Genomic DNA, 20,355 nt, shown 5'->3' with positions numbered 1-20,355 from the left:
AATTGTTTTACCTCTTTATTTAACATGGAGAAGACTGCTGCTGAGCCTTGTTTCATAAAACTTGTTATCAATAATTAGTAACGATAGTTGTTATAAGCTACTGAAATACTTGCATTTGATTGACTGTGGGTAGATTTGTGATAGATCTGTGGCCTGCGGTTGTTATTGATAACTACTTTTATGAAACAGGGCCCTGGCCTGGTCAAATAATACTTGCGTAGTGTAGAGCGCATAAATAATTAATGATAGTCCGTCCATAGGCCATTATTAACAAACAAACTTGAGTTCAACAGAAGCAAGTGTTCATATGTTCAAGAGTGATGGTGTACGTAGGAAAGCAATAATGCAGAACATTAAACATTTTTCACTGAGCAGTAAATTGAACAGCACTTGATAAACCTTCAGGTGTACTTATAACACAGAAGTGGCTATTGGTTCTTGCTATATTTAGTTGAAATAGAGAATAAATATAGATAACAATCATTTTGAAGAAACTATTTTTTCAATAAGATCAAGAAAGTTTCAAAATTGTGGAATTGGTCTCATTAGGAAGATAAATCAAGGAAAAGGAAACATTTAAAGAGGGAATGAATTATCAATGTTCACGTTTGATAAGAAGAGTAAACAAATTATTCATATAACTGTACAAAGAAAAGATACTCTAAATACAAATGCGTTACCATTTAACTAGAGTAGTATTTAATAAGAATGTCATTTTCATCCTCCATAACCATGACCTTGTTTCAGAAACCTTTCAGACCAATATTTCACAGCGTATTTTTACAAATTGAACCGCATGCGTAACTAAGATTTTCATCCAAAGACTCATTGCTATACAAAATCTAATCATAAAATCATGAGTACACCTACTGGAAAGGTTCTTCATACAGGCACTCGCATCTAGAATCAGAAGTCACAATTTTCTTGTTTACCCAAGGACACAACTTCCTCATAAGCTCATCAAATGAGTCTTGAAAAAAAATATCCACTCTCTCCCTTTTCATTGGCAACTCAATAATGCATTGACACTCTTCACGATGCAGTCTTTATGAGATGATAGATGGATGCAGAGAAGAGGAAAGAGAGAGAAAAAAAGAGAGAGAGAGAGAGGGGGTGGGAGGGGGATATAAAAAGATATGGACAGAAAGAATGGGGCAAGAGGATAGGGAAAGAAAAATTAAAAAGAAAAAAAGCAGAGCCTACATAGTACTTCCAGAAAAAAATGGGGGAAAAAAATATGCAATATACAGTGTAGATTAGAATCTGTAAACATATTAATAATAATATTAGATATACAGGATTTGATCTGAGATGGTAATCTCTAACACTGCCAAAATTACAACTTTATTATCAGTAATATCTCCCTCAAAATTACATTGAAGAAAGAAAAAAAAGGCTCTTTTAATTTGAAATCCTTCGTTATGCAACAATGATCACCAAATGTGCTTGAAAGTAAACAACTACATTCTACCTGTATCCTGTGAAATCAACACCATTGAAAAAAAGTGAAATACAAAGAAAGAACATGTTTATGTGAAAGCAGCACTAGGTATACAAGTGCAATAATATCACATTGGATATGAAATGAATACTGAATTCATCCCTATTTTGTGACGAACATCACAGAAAGCGCCTTGACAGGTTTACTGACGAAGCTACACTGTAGTAGAATAGCGTATTTGCATGTTACCGGTAGATGGAAAAAACTATGCCATACACGGTAATGAGATGATATATTCCCTAAGTATTCCTCATTCAACTCACTGGTCTCTTTCCAGAGTCAAGCCTCATCATGCATTCTCTTTTTATTCGTCTTTGAGCGGAGTATTGGAGCGTATTATCATAATGCGGCGGTCTGCATGCTCAGTAGGAATGACAAGCCATCATATATTACCTTCTGCGAGTTGCCAATTTGATCATCAGATAGCATTGATGATGATGTTACAGGTATATTATACGCTCGGTCTGTCGTCCACACACTCCGCTGGTCGGTGTGCAGGGCGGTAAGCGGAGCATTTTAGATGAGATTAACGATATGAAGATGAATAATTATGACAAGTGAATGGATACATTAGCGAATTAAAAATAGCATGTACTGCTTGCGTGTGTCATTGAATCACAATGAAGTCTACTTGCATGAATGGAAGTGAAATCCAGTTTTTATTTTGAATCTAATAATTGTGGGTGGGAACTGGGAAAACATTTGGAGTCTGGCGTAAAAAAGGTATCCCTTTTTCATACTGGGTGATGTAAAGATCACTGGTAATAAAAGAATTTCCTGCATGAATTGATGTCAATTATATGGAAAGTAAAATGTATTTTCTAGAGTAAAGCAATGTTATTTTAATCTATTTCTGGTATCACAGTTCAGGCACTAGTTATATTTCCCTCTTCCTTAATTTGACATTTACACAATTATGTCTTTTAAACAGGAAATTCTAGAAAATGATTCTGAGTTTCTAAATACTTCGGACATGACGGATATATATGTAGCCTACATGTATGTATAAAGAATGCAAGTTTTAGTGATATTTCTACAAAAATAACACTACTCATACCCAATACTATGGCAAGAAGAAAAAATATGGAAATTAAATTTCAGATCAACACAAACAATCACGGCATAACATTTTCAGCATATTTTTAATCAGCCTTTCACATGTACTCGTAGGTGTATGGAAAATATTGGTAATATTTAGAACAAATATTTTAGTCTAAAGACTCTAAACGCAACTAACTTATTTAATCAAAATGATAAAGATATCTTCAAGCTTAATGTTCATTATAATACAGAGGTCTATGACCTGTAAGAAGTTATCTTGGATCATCTCCAATAGAAATGTGCATAATGATATTGGCAACAAGTGCTAAATATGACTGTACACAGGCATATTGGCTGCCAACCAATAGCATCTCTATGAGACCCATGAACAATCTCTATATGTGTATGTATTTATGTGCAGGTTTTCCCTTTAATTCTCTTTATCTCTTATTCTTAATCTACTTTCTATAATTAGTGCCAAAACAGACAATTATAGAAAACAAAATGAACACTCGATCCACTAGAATCGTTCTTTCATCCCCAATTCACTCTTGCATGAAATGGAATCTTTCCTGTGATTGTGGACCTGTTATACAATGCACATGTGTGAATGGAATTATTGTTATCACAACTGATGCCTGCACGTCCATGACGGCTGGCTGCATGTGCATCTTTTTTTTTACTACTATCTCCGTCGTCTCTCTCACTATCACATCTTTCATCGCTGCTATATTTATGTTCTTCAATACGATGGCTGAAACATTGCTATTGCAGCCTGGTCACCTGCAGGCTGTGGATTGAGAGAGAGAGAGAGAGAGAGAGAGAGAGAGAGAGAGAGAGAGAGAGAGAGAGAGAGAGTGTGACAGATCAGTGTGTGTATGATGTGTCTGTGTGTGTCGCAGGCAGTGAGGATAAGATGCAAGTTTCGACTGATGGCGACGACGCTGTGCCAAGCATGTCATTATCAAAACGCCACGCTTGGCCTGATGCTGCATCACATCTGCAGCCAGCTAGCGGACTGAGCTGAGGAGGGAGTCCTTCCCCCATAACAAATGTAAACAAATGCGATGTTGATGAAGCTACATCGTGAGATGATCCAAATTTACTGCCGCTCACTCTCTCTCCCCATCCCTCCTCCTCCTCGTAAAAATATCAAGGAGGAGACTTCCCCCTCCCCCCTGAACACCACCCCTCCCTACCTGCCAGATATAACCGATGAACTTCTATCACCGTAGCCGTCGTTTCAACCCTGCCCAGTTTTTCAGCTGCAATGTGACATGACAAATTATAATGCCTGGCTGGCCAGTAATATGCAGCGCATTACCTACTCTCCACCTCAATTCAAATACAGTGACAACGGACGGAATATGAGACTCGAGGGAGAGCAAGCAAGGGCTATTTATAGCTCTTAGATACAAGATACTACGCTTCAATCATACAATAATAGAAGCAAGGGAAGCAACATGGAGTACGTAATAAGCCATTCATGTGAATGACTCTCCAATGCCGAGCATTTCTTTTCTTTGAGCAAGGATACGAAGAAGATAACGTTTCTGGGAAAAGCGATATCATAATGAAATACAAGTCCATCTTTATCCGTGTATTGCTGGAACACTCAACAGCAATGAATGGATATGTAGAACTGACTACAGCGCAATCCTACACCATGTGAACTGTTTTGTTTGTATGTAGGTCACACACAGTGATGAACTATAGAAAGCAATCAAACAAAATGGACAATATCAGGGCTTAATTGGCTAAATAAATATAATCGCCATTCAAAATCTCCAGAAGAAAAACTGGAATAAACCCATTCTCTATGAAGAAAATAATCACTCTCTATCAAAATCATTAATAACCTAATTTGATCCTGCCAAGTTGAAATTACCTTTTGAACTTTTTATAATGGATGTTACCAAAATAAGGAAAGCATGGTCAAATATCTGCTGTGTGGATATTCTCATTTCGTCATGATAATATTTTTCTATGATTCTTGACTTTAGAAATCTTGTAACATTGTGCAAACATGAATTATATTGCTAATCATCAATATCAATTTTCATTTTTCAATATTTCACAAGTGATTACTTTTTATTCAATTTCTATAAAATGTTGGAGACATCTTTCTAAAACATTATAAAACAAAATGCTGAATAATTCAACTATTTCCAACACTGAATCAAAAATATAAATTGGCACCTTTAACTATTCATGGAGTATTATTTAAGTGGCATGTTTATTAAAGAGCATCATATCACAGACATGTAAGAAAATGTGAAACTAGTACAACATTACAGTTGTGTTTTGTTTCACTCTCAAAAACAACCTCTTTTATTGACATTAACTGTTTGTGATACTGTAACAAGAAGAGAGGAAGTGTCTTCTTAATATCTATCATTAAATCAAATAGTTTTTTATTTTCATGAGAAAAAACTTAGGTCTCGGTAGCAATGTTTGTATGTCCTGCCATACTTTCGAGTTAATATAAAGGTACATGTACATATATATTATTAAAAGAGTTTATTTCCTTTTTCTAACATATTACATTTTCAAGTACAAGTTTGAGAAAATTTCACAATGTTTTGATTTTCTTTTGACAATAACCTCTTTAAAACAAATAATCCTCTTCAAATGAATTTTCAGTTTTGAAAGTCGTTCTGATTTTATAATGATATGTATTCTTGTTTTGAAAATATTGTTTACAAATTAATAAAAATCAATGAATCAATTGATCATAAAATTTCCTCCTTGAGTTCAATAGGTACCTGTAGGTAGTGATGAAAGGATATATATGCATAGATGTCGCAAACATCTTATTTCTTAAATATAAACCTTTTAGTCCTGGATTTATACATGTAGGTACATTCGTCCAATGTGAGTAAACTCTACCCTTATCAAGGGATGTCAACCTAACCTCAGCTCGCATGTGATAATACCTATATTCTCTAAATTCATTTAGTCCACCCACGGTCTGTTTCCACGACGATATCAAGATACAGGTAGGAAATCATCTCTATCACCATCACAGACGAGTAGCAGACAGTGAGAGCTACAGGCAGGAGTCTACCGGGTTGTGTTTATACGGTCTTTCGCAGCCAGACTTGATCATGTTTCATTTTAATCATGTTTCATTTTAATCATGTTTCGTGGTCTATTCCGTGAGAAATTTCGCACTGCAGTTCTTAGCATGCTGCATTGTCTCATGCTGGGCAATGAACACGAAGGCCCAAATTCACAAAGGAGGTTTAGATTTAACCCATGGTTTAATCCCTCATTTACATAACCCATGGTTTAAAAATTAGCACAAAAAAAACGTACCTTGCCTTGCGCGGCCAATATTGGACCTCTGACTTGTGTCGCGCTTATTTTGCACTTATTTTAAACCATGGGTTATGTAAATGAGGGTTTAAACCATGGGTTATGTAAATGAGGGTTTAAACCATGGGTTAAATCTAAACCTCCTTTGTGAATTTGGGCCAAGGTGGACAGAGGCAACGTTTTGCTGTCCATACGATGGAAGAAACCTTGGTATCGCGAGGACTATGTCATGTGATCTGTCACGTGACAAGCCAAATGCGATTATATTATAAAGTGAAGGAGTCAGGTTGTGAGGGGCCGTATAAACATAGCCTCAATCTACCTGGTCGATGAACTGCTCCGGCGCCCACTCATTTGATTTTTTCTTGACTCCTTAGCAGTAATTTGTACACAGACCAATATATTAAATTCATTTACTGGTATGTATCTACAAAAACATGCCTATAAAGTTCTATTCATCTGGTTTACACCAGGCATTTCACAACCTCATAATCGGAAAAAGTACCAGCAGTTTTTTAGATGCTAGTTCAGAAACAAGTTTGAAATAAATCGCTCAGAAGTATTATTATTTATTACTATTAACTCTTCCCTTACCCAACAGAAATCACTTCCAAAAGCACTTGCCATTCTGCCTTTTGGAATCTCACACCTTTTGAGTAATATACCCCGATCTCAAAATAGCAAGAAGATTATCCCTGATCCTGTGGATGTTAATGCATCTCCTGGTTGCTTCACAATCATGATGCAGGGGGGGGGGGTGTACCAAATGATGTATAGTCAGGATTTTTGGCAGAGAAATAAGCAATCCTTTGGAAGCATTCTAATTCTGATTTCCACATTTCAAGTTCAGCCTTTGTCCTGAGAAACCTTGCTCCAAGATCTCATTGGAAACGTTAATCATCCCCCTTGAGGGCATCCGCTCTCCAAATTAGTGATGATTGGAGACATCTTACTTTCCAATAATTCCACAAACTATGTTTCCTTGTTCCCTTGGAATGATCTTTAAAGCCAAACATTAGAACTCATAGTGAGCTTCATTTTCAAAAGAAACATTTTCAAACTGTTGTGACTGACTATTAAGTCAGGAAATAGAATTCTTGTATTCTTTGGACCACTCAAAGGTATTCAAAGCAACAGAAAAACAATGGCTGAGAAATGAGAAATACCTTTATAAACATTGGAAAGAGCTCAGCCAACACAAATATACACACATGGTGACATTGGACAATATATTTTGGCCTTGGAGGTACCTACAATGTAGTCTAGATTAGACTATCCATTGGATGCCATATGTATACAACTAATTACTCAGCAATTAATGCATTATCTTGGAATCATTTGGCAGACAATTGTTTAATAATAAATTTGTTGTCCTACCTTAGAGTACAGTAATCATTGATGATGATAAAGATTGCCTTTAATGTACCTTTGGGACAGTTGAATGTGCCTGCCTTCATGACAGTGGCTTGATAGTGGCCTCCATGAGTGAATTAATCATAGCATAAAGCCATAGACAAGAGACTGGATGTGCATTATGCATGCAGGCAGGCAGACACATCTATGCATGTACTCCATGCATTTCATGTCTTTTTCAATGAACACTTCAAGAGAATTATAGCTTTGGGTCATTTCACTGCCATTGATTTTTCTCAAGTTAAGAGCATACTTCCTCTAAGAGAGGAAGTAATATATTTCTAAATTAATTTACTTTGAGATTTTCCAAATGTAGAATGTATCAGGTTTATTCAAGACTGGAATTGGACTGAATAATGTACGATGCAAAACCCTTTTGTAATAGAAGATGCTATTGACTAAATACTTCAAAACTGCGTAATCATGAAGACCAGAGTTGCAGCTACATCACAGACTCTCACTCATAAAAATGCTGGGCAAATATGAGGGCAGTTATGCGTTTGACCTGTATCTGTATATTATTACACAAAGATCCTAGAAGACACATATGGGCATGTGTTAGTTGTTCCACTCACCATTCATTTGCTGCTACTCATTTCTTTAAGCGACTTACTGGCACTGCGGCATATGAACAAGACTAAATATTGATATCTAATATTGATTAAGTCATGACTACTAATGAATATGGACTTTGGCTGTAACTTAAGCAACCACTCTTGGTGATACTTGAACAAAAGAAATGAAAGAAAATTGTTGTTTGCTTTAAAACTCTAATAAAACTTCATACAGCCTTGAACCTTCCTAGGTTAGCATGACCCATTTATGAAAAAATAACATCTTATAAAAGTTCTTGTTAGATAATTTTAGCCTAGAAACAAAGGTACACCCCTTTAGAAAAGAAAATTATGAAGAATCAACTTGAAATCAGAAATATATTTTATCAATGGCTTGTTTAAAAAATAAAAAATAAATAAATAAAAAAATTAACAAAGGATAGTCTTTAATTAGGTTTGCCTTAGTCAAGAAACCTTAGAATAATTTTTCAAATTTCATATGCTCATCACTTTACCAATAAAAATTATATAAAATTCAGTTTGGACAGGAAACCTCAATTCATCTTTTATGAGACATAATTCCATTTTTTTAAAGGCTATTACATGATGGTTTTCTCACCAATAGTTTTAAAGGCATTCTGGTAAAGGTGAAAAAAAATTGTGATCTTATGTCAGTTTCTCCCTAAATCTTTGATCCTCTGAGGCAGAATATAATTATTTAAGCAGCAATGTAATTTGAACAGGAATGCTCTTAAAATGCTCCTATATTCCAAATATGATGAGAAATATTTTAAAACTTTGAAGCAAATTGTAATGCCATATTTGCGTGCATGCAATGTGAATGTGTGTAATCCCATGTATCTAGATCTATGTTATTTCAGCAGAATTAAGACGTTTGTTTAATTCTGAGGATTAAAAAACCTCACAATAATATGCTTATTCTAATGTATAACACTGTATTGTAATCCTTTCCCAATAAATTCTAGAGCTTCTTTTATGATGCAACTGCATGACGAGGTCTCAACTTTATCAATAAATAAGGCTTGGAGTCAGGAAAGGGGTAATGACCCCGGAATCACCTGATTAATTCATCATACAATGAGGGGGTGTAACTCCATGGTGACATAACATTAAGAGAAAGGTTGGGTCTCTATCCTGCGAGCCAGCCCAGTCCAGGTATGCCTAATTACATTGAAATATGAGAGATTTGACTGCAACTTCACCTCAATCTCATTACTTCGCAGACACACTCAGCATACATGAAGGGGCACTTGCCTTCATTCCTCCCAAAAAACAGATGAATAACAGCAGGATTCTATATTTCTATGGTGACAAAACACCACTTAAAAATAAAAAAGGTTGGGTTTTTCATAATTATAAAGAATAGGATAAATTTTGCTGTAACTTCGGTCCCTTCTCTATTATTGCAAAATCAGATTCATAGGGTGTGGTCACTCCCCCCACTCCCACCCCATTACTTTGAGAGTCCATGGTGATACAGCATTAAGAAAAAGGTTGATTATAAAATGTTCTACGGTATGCCTAGACACATTTAAACACAAGATATTTCATTTCACCTCCTTCTCATATACATGTATAGCAGAAGCAATACGTACAATGTATTGTAACCCACCCCCCCCCCCAAAAAAAAAAAAATAGGAAAACAGGACGCCATTGTAATATAATAATGGACGAGTATTTTCGCCAGGTATGCATAACTACATCATTCATATACATGTATTCTTGTTCAGTGATTGGTTAAAAGTGTGTCACATGATAAAAAATAAACATACTATTTTCCTGAGACGTACATAGTACCTCAACTAAAAAGACTATTTACGGCTAGGCAATGTCGGCCGCGTGATTTGACCCTACGCGCAGACATGTTATATGTAAGTAGTGTGCACGCACACACGCGCGCATGTTTGTGTGATCTTGTGAAGGAGCAGGGGTGGTAGGTATGTTGCAGTTATAAAACTGTTTGTTGAAATTTGAATCCAACTTGGAATTCAGATTTTTACAGCAAAATCTTTTAACCAATCAATGAACAATGGATATATAAATGAAGTATATAAAACAAATATATACTGTCTTTATTTGAGTCTCTGGATTAAATTAAAACTATATGGTCCCTCAGTTACTGCAATAGTGCCATTTTGCTTTCGTGCTGCGCGCCTCAGCAAAATAGCACTATTGCAGTCACCTTGGGCCCATATAGTTTTAACCAGAGCCTCTCATGGCAGTATATATTTGTATACTGGTATAGGAGATTTACTGTCATTTCTTGTTCCTTGGGTACAGATACTGGGGTCCACAGGGTCAGCTACCTCTCAAATAAAAGGGGGGATGCTTCTGATCAAGAAGTTTGCAATTTGCATCCACCCCCACTCCCCCCCCCCCCCCCGACCCGATCTTGAAAGTGGATTGATACTCCTAATCGGATCTTACATTATATCCCCTTTTTCTTTTCTTTCCAAATACAATCATTCTTTCAATTGTTTTTAATTTTCCTGTTCAAGTCATTCTCCCTAGTTTCCTAAAGTATAATTGATCCCCTTCTCTCTCTTTTGTCAAACAATACCAAATTTGCTGATCGTCTTCAGTCCCTATCTGTTTGTTCCAATGTCACCTATATGTTTATTCATTATGTACAGTACATGTAGGAAAACCAATGCTACAAGTAATGACAGGTTCATCCACACACAACTCATCTATCAAGAGCCAGAAGGGCCTTAACTCTATGTGACGGCATACGAGCTAACGCCCTTCTGGCTCTCAGCCGATGACCTGTTAATTAGTGTGCACAGAATCAATATCTCTGGCTAACAATAAGGAGGTGGAAAGGTGGGTCCGAGCCGAGGTGAGAAATGAGTCATATACCACTACCCCCTCTCCTCCCCTCCCCCTCCCCGGTCCCTTCCTCCCTCCCCTCGCCAGGAAGGGGGTCAATGTACTTATGCAGGAGATGACTACAGGAAATAAGACCGGTAGGAATTCCCAAGGCAAGAAAAGAGAGATGCACAGAGCCGTGTCCACACGAGGCAATAAACTGCAGTGGCAAACTGAAATTACATTAGCATAGCACATGTCACAAATCCGTTTCTTGTCCCTAAAAGATCAGTAAGTATGCATTGTTTTTGCGCACAGCTTTATTTATTTCTTTACTTCATTTAGAAAATAAAATTATTTCATTTTCCTATGGCAGTATTTACTTTTTAGGTGTTTAACTGTTTACCACAGCATGTGAATAAGGCTTAAGCATGTATGAGAACTATGAGGGTTATAGCCTTGTCTAAAGACTTCACCATGTATTCAGCAACAACAACTATTTCAAAAGTCAACAGCCTTTACCTGAGAAGTGCTTAGAAAATAAGCTGGAACACACACACATCCTTCATCAATCTTCATTTTGTTTTCCTTCTTCTATTGTTTTTATTGTTTAAATGTTTTTTAAATGTTACTGACTTTCTGCTTTATTTCTGAAGTTCTTGCCTATGAAAGTATCGAATAAGACATTATAACCATGGGTATACAAATCTGCAGGGGATGAATCTAGCCATGCTTCATTGGAGCCTTTCCATATCTTGTTGAGATTCCATTGTATTGATATAATTAAAAGTGCATTTTCTAGAAAAAAATATGCTTGAGTTATTGTTCTACAGTGTTTATGTTGTTTTTTTAGGAATAACTGAAAATATATGATTTCTCCTCAGAAGAGCTTAGAGAACAAAATGGAAAAAACAAACCTTCACATTCTTAATGAAACCTTGATTTTTTCCTTCTATTGTTTCAAGGTTCACATTTACATCAGAAGATGTTTAATGGCTTTTATTTGTTGCCATATCATTTTTCTTTATCCAAGCATTATTTCATAATTATAAATTGACAGTTTTGTCAGTCCAAAACTGATAAAATGTCAAAATTTGGGTATCTTAAATAGCTTAGGAAAATGGAAATATTAAAAATGAAATTATCTGCAAATGATGGTGAGTGGACTGTGTCACAACAGCTAGGACAGCAAAGCCAGTGATAGCTGAATTTTAACATAGTTCTTTGAAACATCTTTTCTGACACTTTAATGAATTGAAATTGAACATAATATTGTTCATATTCACAAAAATACTGGATATTGAGTAGACATTAGTTGAAATAATCAAAAAGTGGTTTAAAATCACCACACATTAATGCGGTAGTACCAGGAGAAATCTTGTAAAAGGAAACCAGTGTGGACAGCATGTGGGCGTTTAGGCATACATTTATTGATCCTAGACATAAGCTATTTTATGAAGCCACTTTGTATACATTTTAAAGATTTTAAGGTTTACAATGGCTGGAAGTACTATGTAGAATAGCTGTTATATATATCATACATGTAAAGGTATATATAAAGAAAAAATATACACCATGGTAAGGATAGTATACACTTTGATCCTTGATGATATGCAATCAAAAGTACATTTTAAAATGTTGCTGACTTACTGCATTTTGGGAATGTCCTTACCTATGGAAGAATCAAATATGATATTATAACCCTAAACAAATATTAAAATGTTGTAGGGATGAAGTTAGCCATGCTACATTGAAGCCTTCTCTTATCTTGTTGAGATTCTATCATTTTGTATTAAAAGTGCATTTTCTAGAAGAAGAACAAAAACATTTTGCAAAAAATCTTTATGCTGTTGATTATAATTTTAGAAAGTTTCACCAGGCAGCCACATGGACTATCTATCCTGATGCAGTTATGCCTCTAATCTGCAGACCTATACCTTGATCTAAAGTTTTTGGATATGCTCATAAATTCACGTTATTATAAATCAGGCGCTGTCTTTCTACAAATGACACTGTGTCACGACAAGGTGACAAGCTATTTCATGATTTATACAGCAAATTCAGTTAAAGGTAGGAAAGAAGAAACTTTCCTTGCAACCTCCTAGTATGAGTTGTACTTGAAAAACAAGAGACAACCGAGGAAAGACAATACACAAACAACACACAATACATCATAATACAAAACATTCAATCTCAACTGTTAACCAATCAACAAGTTTAGAAATAAAAACACGACTTTAAATATGAAATCTGAAAAGGATATATGTCTCCCTCTATGGGCCCCCGGCCGTTGTGTTCTGTAGACTCGGTCTTGTACTCCTCGTCCTGTTGCATGTTTTATATCCTCTAAACTATGCAATGCTTGCTGGATGGAGAAAATGATTAAAGAGAAAATGGTGGATTAAGTATAGGTTTATTGATATATAGCCAATATTACTGCAAACTGTAAATAAATGATTAAAACTATTGAAAATACAAAGTCCATGATATTTTCAGACTACAATGGTATAAATGGCACCTATTTCTTTATTCTCTTTACTTCTACTATTAGTTAGGTTGGGACGATTTCCTTTTAAATTTATGATACAGCTAGAAAATTAAGAATTAAGACTGTAATAAACAATAACATTGTGTTATTTCCATGTAAATATAGTAACAACACTTGCCACTAAATATTAATGAATTTCTAATGATATTTTTGTGACCCAGTGATGGTAATCATTTTTCAACTTATATGCTCCTTACATGACTAATGTTTAGATAGCAAACTGGATATGAATTTATGAACCAACTGTCATTTGCATATTATGTTTGAAATATTATTTGGTCCTTTCCTTGATCTACTGCAGAATCTATAAGAACCTTCATTGATAACAAGTTTCTTGCCAGAAAATTACCATCATGAATTGCAATTTCTATAGTTTAGTTTGTTGTTGTTAAGAACTTAGAACCTACTTGTCAAATTGGAATAGAAATTTTTTGATTTTGATTTTCTTGCTATCCATTTTAGTAGTCATGAATTTTATCAAATTTTACAGTTATTACTGAAATGCACTTTTTAATTTTCTTGAAAGGTTAGTGTAAATATTTGTTCCAGGCCATTCATGAAATACTGAAGTTTCAACTATGTGGGGTAGGATGAGTCAGTAAGTTCCAAAAGTAGTTGTTGCCCTACAGCTTGTGGACATGTACCTTGCATCTAATCTAAAGGATAAAGATTATTTTGTGAAATAATGGAAATTGTCATCATAGATGACTGTATGAAAATTACATGTATGTATTTTTGTACAAGTGGAGTGTGTAATGATTGTATTTGGAATTCAATCAAAGACATATATCAGAAAGTCCTAAACTGATCATTATTTCTAATTACTAGTTTTACAAAATGACAATGCTGGTCAGTTTGATTGAAGGGCTCCGGAAGGTGAAAGAAAAGTATGAAGTGCTGCTTCTCATTCCTTGTGTGTGATCCATGCTAGATTGTTCATTGCTCTTCCATAACAGTTCCGTTTTGTTACAGCTGCTCTAAAAGTTGTTGAATTAATTTCTTTATAGAAATATAAGAGCTCTGAACATATTTAGAGATTTACATGAACAGATTATTCCAACTTATATCTGATGAACTGTAGGAACACTTCTTACAGGATATTACAATTTAAAACAGATGATTATTTCATCATCATGACGTGTAAAGTACACATGTACACTGTACATCTATTTCAATGTTTATGTCACATTTATGTGTGATAAACGAGATGCGTGAGAAGTGTGTATAATATATCAAAATCAGAAACAGTCTTTGTGTATCTGTGTCATCATATATCATCTATCTATGACTGTCTGTAAAATATTTTACCTGTCACATTAGGACCTGTGCAGTTGCATTAGAACTGTTTCCTAATATATTGACATACACAGTATTAATTAATGCGAGTCCACGATAATAACGTTCACTTTGTATTTGGGTCATCACGTTAGGATCTCATGTGTATAAAATAACTCACCTGTAAATCTATAGAACTGTTTCCTAATTGATTAACATTTGGTAATGATCCTCCGCGATATGTCCCCAGTGCAGGAGATAGCTGCAGGTGGTGATGGGGGCTAACACTGTGTGGATGCTGAAAGAGAGACAGAGAGACATGATGAACATTACTTTAATAACATCATCAAACTCATCTATATGTCTTCATACAGATCATATATCATTGAACACACATGCTCTCAATATATACTAGCATTGCATTTGAGTCGTGTGTGCGTATTTGCATACACGAGCATCATATACAGCACGTCCATTGAGAGACATTATATATAGTTTACCAGTGGAATATATAGATGCATTACACAGGCATGTATGGGAACGCCGTATGCCCAACACACGGAAAACACTGCAAACGAAGATGTAGGCACTAACAAATCGGTAATATCACTTACCCTAGAAACTATTGATACTTCTTTCATAATCTGCTCAAAGGCAGCTGTTTCCTCCGCCTGCTTTTGATTGTGCAGGGCAATCTTTTCACTAAATTTCCGTGGGCTAGACATTTTCGACATTGGTTTTGCCTGGCTTGCACAGCCAGATTTTCGTTCCGAAATAAATGTTGTCATCCAGCGGGTTATTTACAGCGGGTCGCGCCAATCAGCCAATCACTGATGGCGTTACAACATATACGTTCTCCGAGCATATTACCGCTACAATACGAGAGAGCGCGGAGCCCCATCGCGATACGAATAATATTCAGGATTATGTTTCAAGATAATCTGTCATAAAATTCATAAACTTTGTCGAAATATGGGTTTATCTAAATCAAAAAAGGAACATGTATGTACATGTACTGGAATATGAACAGTCAGGGTATATTTAACAAAGTGCTTGCCTTCAAGGCTTCAACCTACATGTGTAAGAAACGAGCTTATATATTTTCAGTGATTGTAATAAGTATTATAATATTGGATCGGATGCGAGGAATTACAGAATTTCCTATTATACATGCTCCAAAAATGGGATGGCAATTCCTAGCAGGATACAAAAATAAAAAAGGTTTCTTTTTTTTAAAATACAATTTTTTTCTTCAAACTGTCTTTTCCTGGGGAAGGGGTCGGCGATAGAGTCAGATTGTTTATGTGGCTCACATCTCCCGTTGTGCAAAGGGCAACTGAACTGTAACCAAGCATCTGGATTGGCTATATCCAGTTTTATATCTCTCTATGCAAGTAATATACACCAAAAAGCTGGAATGTATCATAGTGAAAATCACTACGTTGTTATGATTTTTGTTAATAAATATGATAATACTAAGGATTGTGTCTACCCAGGGAAGCCTCCTCATACAGCACCAATGCTTTTCTTCCCGAGGGGCCCTGCAATGATCATTGCCTCACTAATGCCACGTACCCATTCACACCTGGGTGGAGAGTGGCAAACGTAGATTAATGCTTTGCCAAAATACGTTAGTTCAGGGCTGGGATCCAAACCATCCACCCGTGTAATGAGATTCAAGCCACAACACCACCTTATGTTTCTATTTCTATTTATTTAATATGATACCACTTTATATTTGTTATATTTTAATGTTTGAGGGGGCCCGGGGGCCCCTCCCTGGATCCACCACGGAGGCATAGCCCCTGAATGCTCATCTGACCGCAATTAAATACATAAAACCCCTGAGCTTCCGGGGGCTCTATCCCCTGGACCCCACCAAGGGCACTAAGATGGGCCCCTTGATGCTCATCTGACCGTTATTAAATACATAAAACCCCTGAGCTTCCGGGGGCTCTGTCCCTTGGACCCCACCAAAGGCCCTAAGGCGGGCCCCTGGATGCTCATCTGACCGTTATCACATACCTAAAACCCCTGAGCTTAATGGTGCTCAGCCCCTGGACCCCACGCCAATTTACGCAATTTACGCCAATTCGCTTCGCTCGCTACGCTTTACATGATCGTTAATCCTCCACTTTGATAAATGTTCCGCGGGGCCTATAAGAGTGGAGGTGATGCAGATTTTTCTTCTGCTCCCCGAACGTTTTTGCTCATTACGCCACAGTCCCTGAGAGGCGAGCCCCCTGGAATGCCCCGCCCCCCCAAAAAAAACAAAAAACAACAACAACAACAACAAACGATGAGAAATTAGAGGGAAGGTTCTTTCTAAAGTAGATTTAAATATGATATATATTTAAACATCACTCAAATCCGAGCACAAAAATATCGCTGTAGAAATTCCTCAGATTCTTTAAAATCTGAATGTGTTATTCCTTCTCAAATCGGCTTTCATATTTTTTTTAAAACATTCTATAATATAGGCCCACCCGTTCTACTTTTTTCTTGGGAAGGACATATTTCCTCTCCCGCCCCTCACCCACTAATAAGTTCTGAAACACAAATCCAAACCCCAACTCCAGGACAATAGCAGAGCCTTTTAAGAAATCAACATTTTTATTTTTAAAAAAAGGCATTGGATTGCCCGTAGACATCATTCTCGGATTACATAATTGTAATTTTAACATGCTCGCACATTTTAAAAGGTGACGCACAGGGCTATTGAAAATGCCTTTGCTTGATTTTTTGAAAGCCTTTGCGATTGTGTGTAATTTAGATTTCCCGTGCTGTTGATATAAACGGCTTCGGAGATGCAATCTGCGCATGAGCAGATAAAGGTTATTTGTACAAAACTTTATAACCCATCCAGGCGATTGCTGGATGAATGTTATGTAATCATTATTCATTTATGCACCGGTGGTACCTGGTACACAGGTGGAAGTATTCTTCCCAACAGGGAAAACAAACGGTATTCTTGAAGCACTTTCATCACTTTGGCAGTGATTGTTCTAAAACACACAAAGTGGGACTTCTCCACGTTTGGGGGTCATCTGTAAAAGTGCTATCCTCGATGTGGTTTGTTATCATTAGCTTTTATTGTTAGGCTGCTGCAGGCGCCCTCAGCTACCACTCCTAGATGTTCTATTTGAAATACCGTTTGAAATATGACTTAACCATTATTAATTTTATATTTTAGGTAACAACAACAAGAGTCGTCATTTTTGCTTATGAAGAATTGTTCTGAAAAGGATTTGATGAAAGTTAAACATTTTGCCAGGCCCCAAAAGGTTTATGTTTATTACGTTTTCCCTTTTTGCAAGTTCCTAATAGTGGTAAAGAAATAGTATTTACTTGTTTCGATTCATATATCATAAGTAAAAATTCCAGTTGTTGTAGCATCTGACATGACATGAATCATAGTTGGGCCCAAACCAAGCGAGCATATTTGATATTTATTCATTGTGAAAGATTTTTGCAAAAATATTCAGTCTCGTACTCTTTTGATTTTGAGATGATTTGTATAGGACCTGGTACGAATGCGACATAGCGAGCTGAGCACTTATTGTTGTTTTGTTGTTGTTGACGCCATTGATACCATTGATTTATTTATTTTCTATTCAAAGAAAGTGCACTGATAATGCGTCTTGTAGTACCCTGAAATTCCTCTAAGGCTAAGAAATGAATTTTAAACAGAAAAAGGAGATAAAATGCACTGTTGCATGATTTAGATGATCACTTGTAGTAAAAGCACAGCTCTGTGATTATTCAAATGCGACGTAGCGAGCTGAGCAGTTATTGTCGTTGTTGTTGTTGTTGTTGACACCATGGATACTACTGATGTGTTTATTTTCCATTCAAAGAAAGTGCACTGATAATGCGTTTTGTAGTACCCTGAAATTCCCCTAAGGCTAAGAAATGAACTTTAAACAGAAAAAAAAATGCACTGTTGCGTGATTTAGATGATCACAATATAGGGCACAGTTCTGTGATTATTCATAGGATCATTTGAAAATGTGAAAGGGGAATGTATCAGTGGTGGCTGTGGAGGGGCGCCTTTTAGTACCAAAAGGACTTTTCTCATAGTTAGGGCATTTGTATTTAAAGGAGAACTACCCCCCCCCCCCCAATTGTTACTATATTACATATTTTTCACCAAATGTAATTTTTACCTCCTTGGCTATGATTATTCCTCATTGAAAAGTAAAATTTGTTTTTATTGAATTAAAAAGTCTATCCAATTAAAGCTTGGTGCATGATACATGTACAACTCCGCGTGGTACGTCACATTTTCAAGAAAATGGCTGCGCCCGTGTCATGCTAAAAGACATTACATCATGGCGAGAAATTTTCATTTATATATCTCTTGTACACGTTCGTAAGATTAGTTGTATATCAAAAGGCAGGAATTCATTTCGTTCTTCAGAATACCTACACTTATTCTTTCGGGTGAGTTCTCCTTTTAATATAATGGAAATAGGCCATTTTTGTAATGTAAACATAAATGAGCTTAAAGGGGGAAGTCCACCTTAATATTAAATTAGTTTTAATAGAAGCAGAATAATTAGAAAACCAATTCGGTGAAAGTGTGAGAAAAATCGGACAACAAATAAGAAAAAAATAATCTTTTGATCAAAATGGAATTTAATTACATTTCTTGCATTCGACAAAGGATAAAATATGAGGGACTGGCATCATATTTATAGACCTCGTTGCCGATTAGACTTACAGATTTGAAGTATTTCATGAAAATTTATGGATTAAAAAAATATTATATATTTATTATCCGATTTTTCTCAAACGTCACCGATCTGTTCTTCACATTTTCTCTTTGAATTAAAACAAACTTAGCATTTGGGTGGACTTCCCCTTAAAGTGCCTCGATACGAATAATTGTATTTCAAAAGTCAGAATGCAAATTGCGCATATTACGTATTGTTAGGTAGGGCAAGCGGTAATGTTTGTCCTAACAACTAATGTATGATATTTGCATTCCGACTAGTAATAATATACACTTATTCGTAAACAGGTGAATGAAATCATTTGTTTCGAGGCGCTTCACAAAGGCATATGCATAAAAATGCAACCAAAGTTATTCAAATTTGGTTACATTACGAAAATGTCCTATTTGAAAGGGGGCTGTATCAGTGTTTGGTCGTGAATATTTATGGCAATAATCGTGTTAGTCTCGAGGGGCACCTGTTAGTACTAAAAGGACGGTTCCATAGTAAGAAGGTAATTTGTATCTTCAATAGTGAAAATGTACACTTGGTAGTAGTGATCGTCAACAGGAGGTTATTTACTACTACCCCCCCCCCCCATGAGGCTAGGGGCTACACCCACGAATAGAAATTGTTACATGCAGGCCGCCAGTATTCGGGCAACCGTCATCTCACTATCGGACAGTACTTCTGTGTAACTTATACAATCCTTTCCCATTTATTTTAATGATAACATTACACTAAAATGTTTTAAAGGTGAGTGTCACTAGTGACAAATTTGATATGTTTTTTTAATTCTTTTATAGACGACAGCTCTGGCCCTTCCTCCGACTTTGCCCATACGGCAATGTTCTTTCTCCAACCATGCATCTGGTAATAGAAAGATTTATTATTTAGTTGATTGCATAAGATGATACTGTCCATTTAATGGCTATTGTAATAGATTGCACGTTTCTACGATGATATGTATATATATATACTTTGTAAGTATTTTTAAAATCGTGCAAAACAGATACACCGTGAATGGGACTATTTAATATCAAATGATTTAGACAAAAGAGGCGATTTGAAATTGGTTTCAGGCCTACCATTCATACGAATAATGAATCAAGTTTTTTTTTTTTTTTTGGGGGGGGGGGGGTCTCAGGGGCTGGGAGGGCA

General features: G+C 36.0%; 1 protein-coding gene across 3 annotated transcripts in view; it reads right to left on the bottom strand.

Annotated features, from left to right (window-relative positions):
- LOC578358 (CREB-regulated transcription coactivator 1) overlaps positions 1-15,285 on the bottom strand; it is a 52,596-nt gene extending 37,311 nt beyond the window's left edge. For 2 of the 3 annotated variants that reach the window (XM_030977101.1, XM_030977102.1), the window contains exons 1-3: positions 15,094-15,285; positions 14,661-14,777; positions 12,920-13,021 (exon numbers count right to left, since the gene is read on the bottom strand). In XM_030977101.1, coding sequence (XP_030832961.1) covers positions 12,920-13,021; positions 14,661-14,777; positions 15,094-15,267 — 393 coding nt within the window. In that variant the 5' untranslated portion in view covers positions 15,268-15,285. The remainder of the gene's footprint in view (positions 1-12,919; positions 13,022-14,660; positions 14,778-15,093) is intronic. The other variant, XM_030977100.1, reaches the window with a different exon arrangement.
- Positions 15,286-20,355: the final 5,070 nt, after the last annotated feature.

Source organism: Strongylocentrotus purpuratus, unplaced genomic scaffold (assembly GCF_000002235.5).
Source record: "Strongylocentrotus purpuratus isolate Spur 01 unplaced genomic scaffold, Spur_5.0 spur5_scaffold_9, whole genome shotgun sequence".
In the NCBI taxonomy this organism is placed as follows: Eukaryota; Metazoa; Echinodermata; class Echinoidea; order Camarodonta; family Strongylocentrotidae; genus Strongylocentrotus; species Strongylocentrotus purpuratus.
The sequence above is the reverse complement of the archived record's forward strand: the minus strand, read 5'-3'. Positions and strand labels throughout refer to the sequence as shown.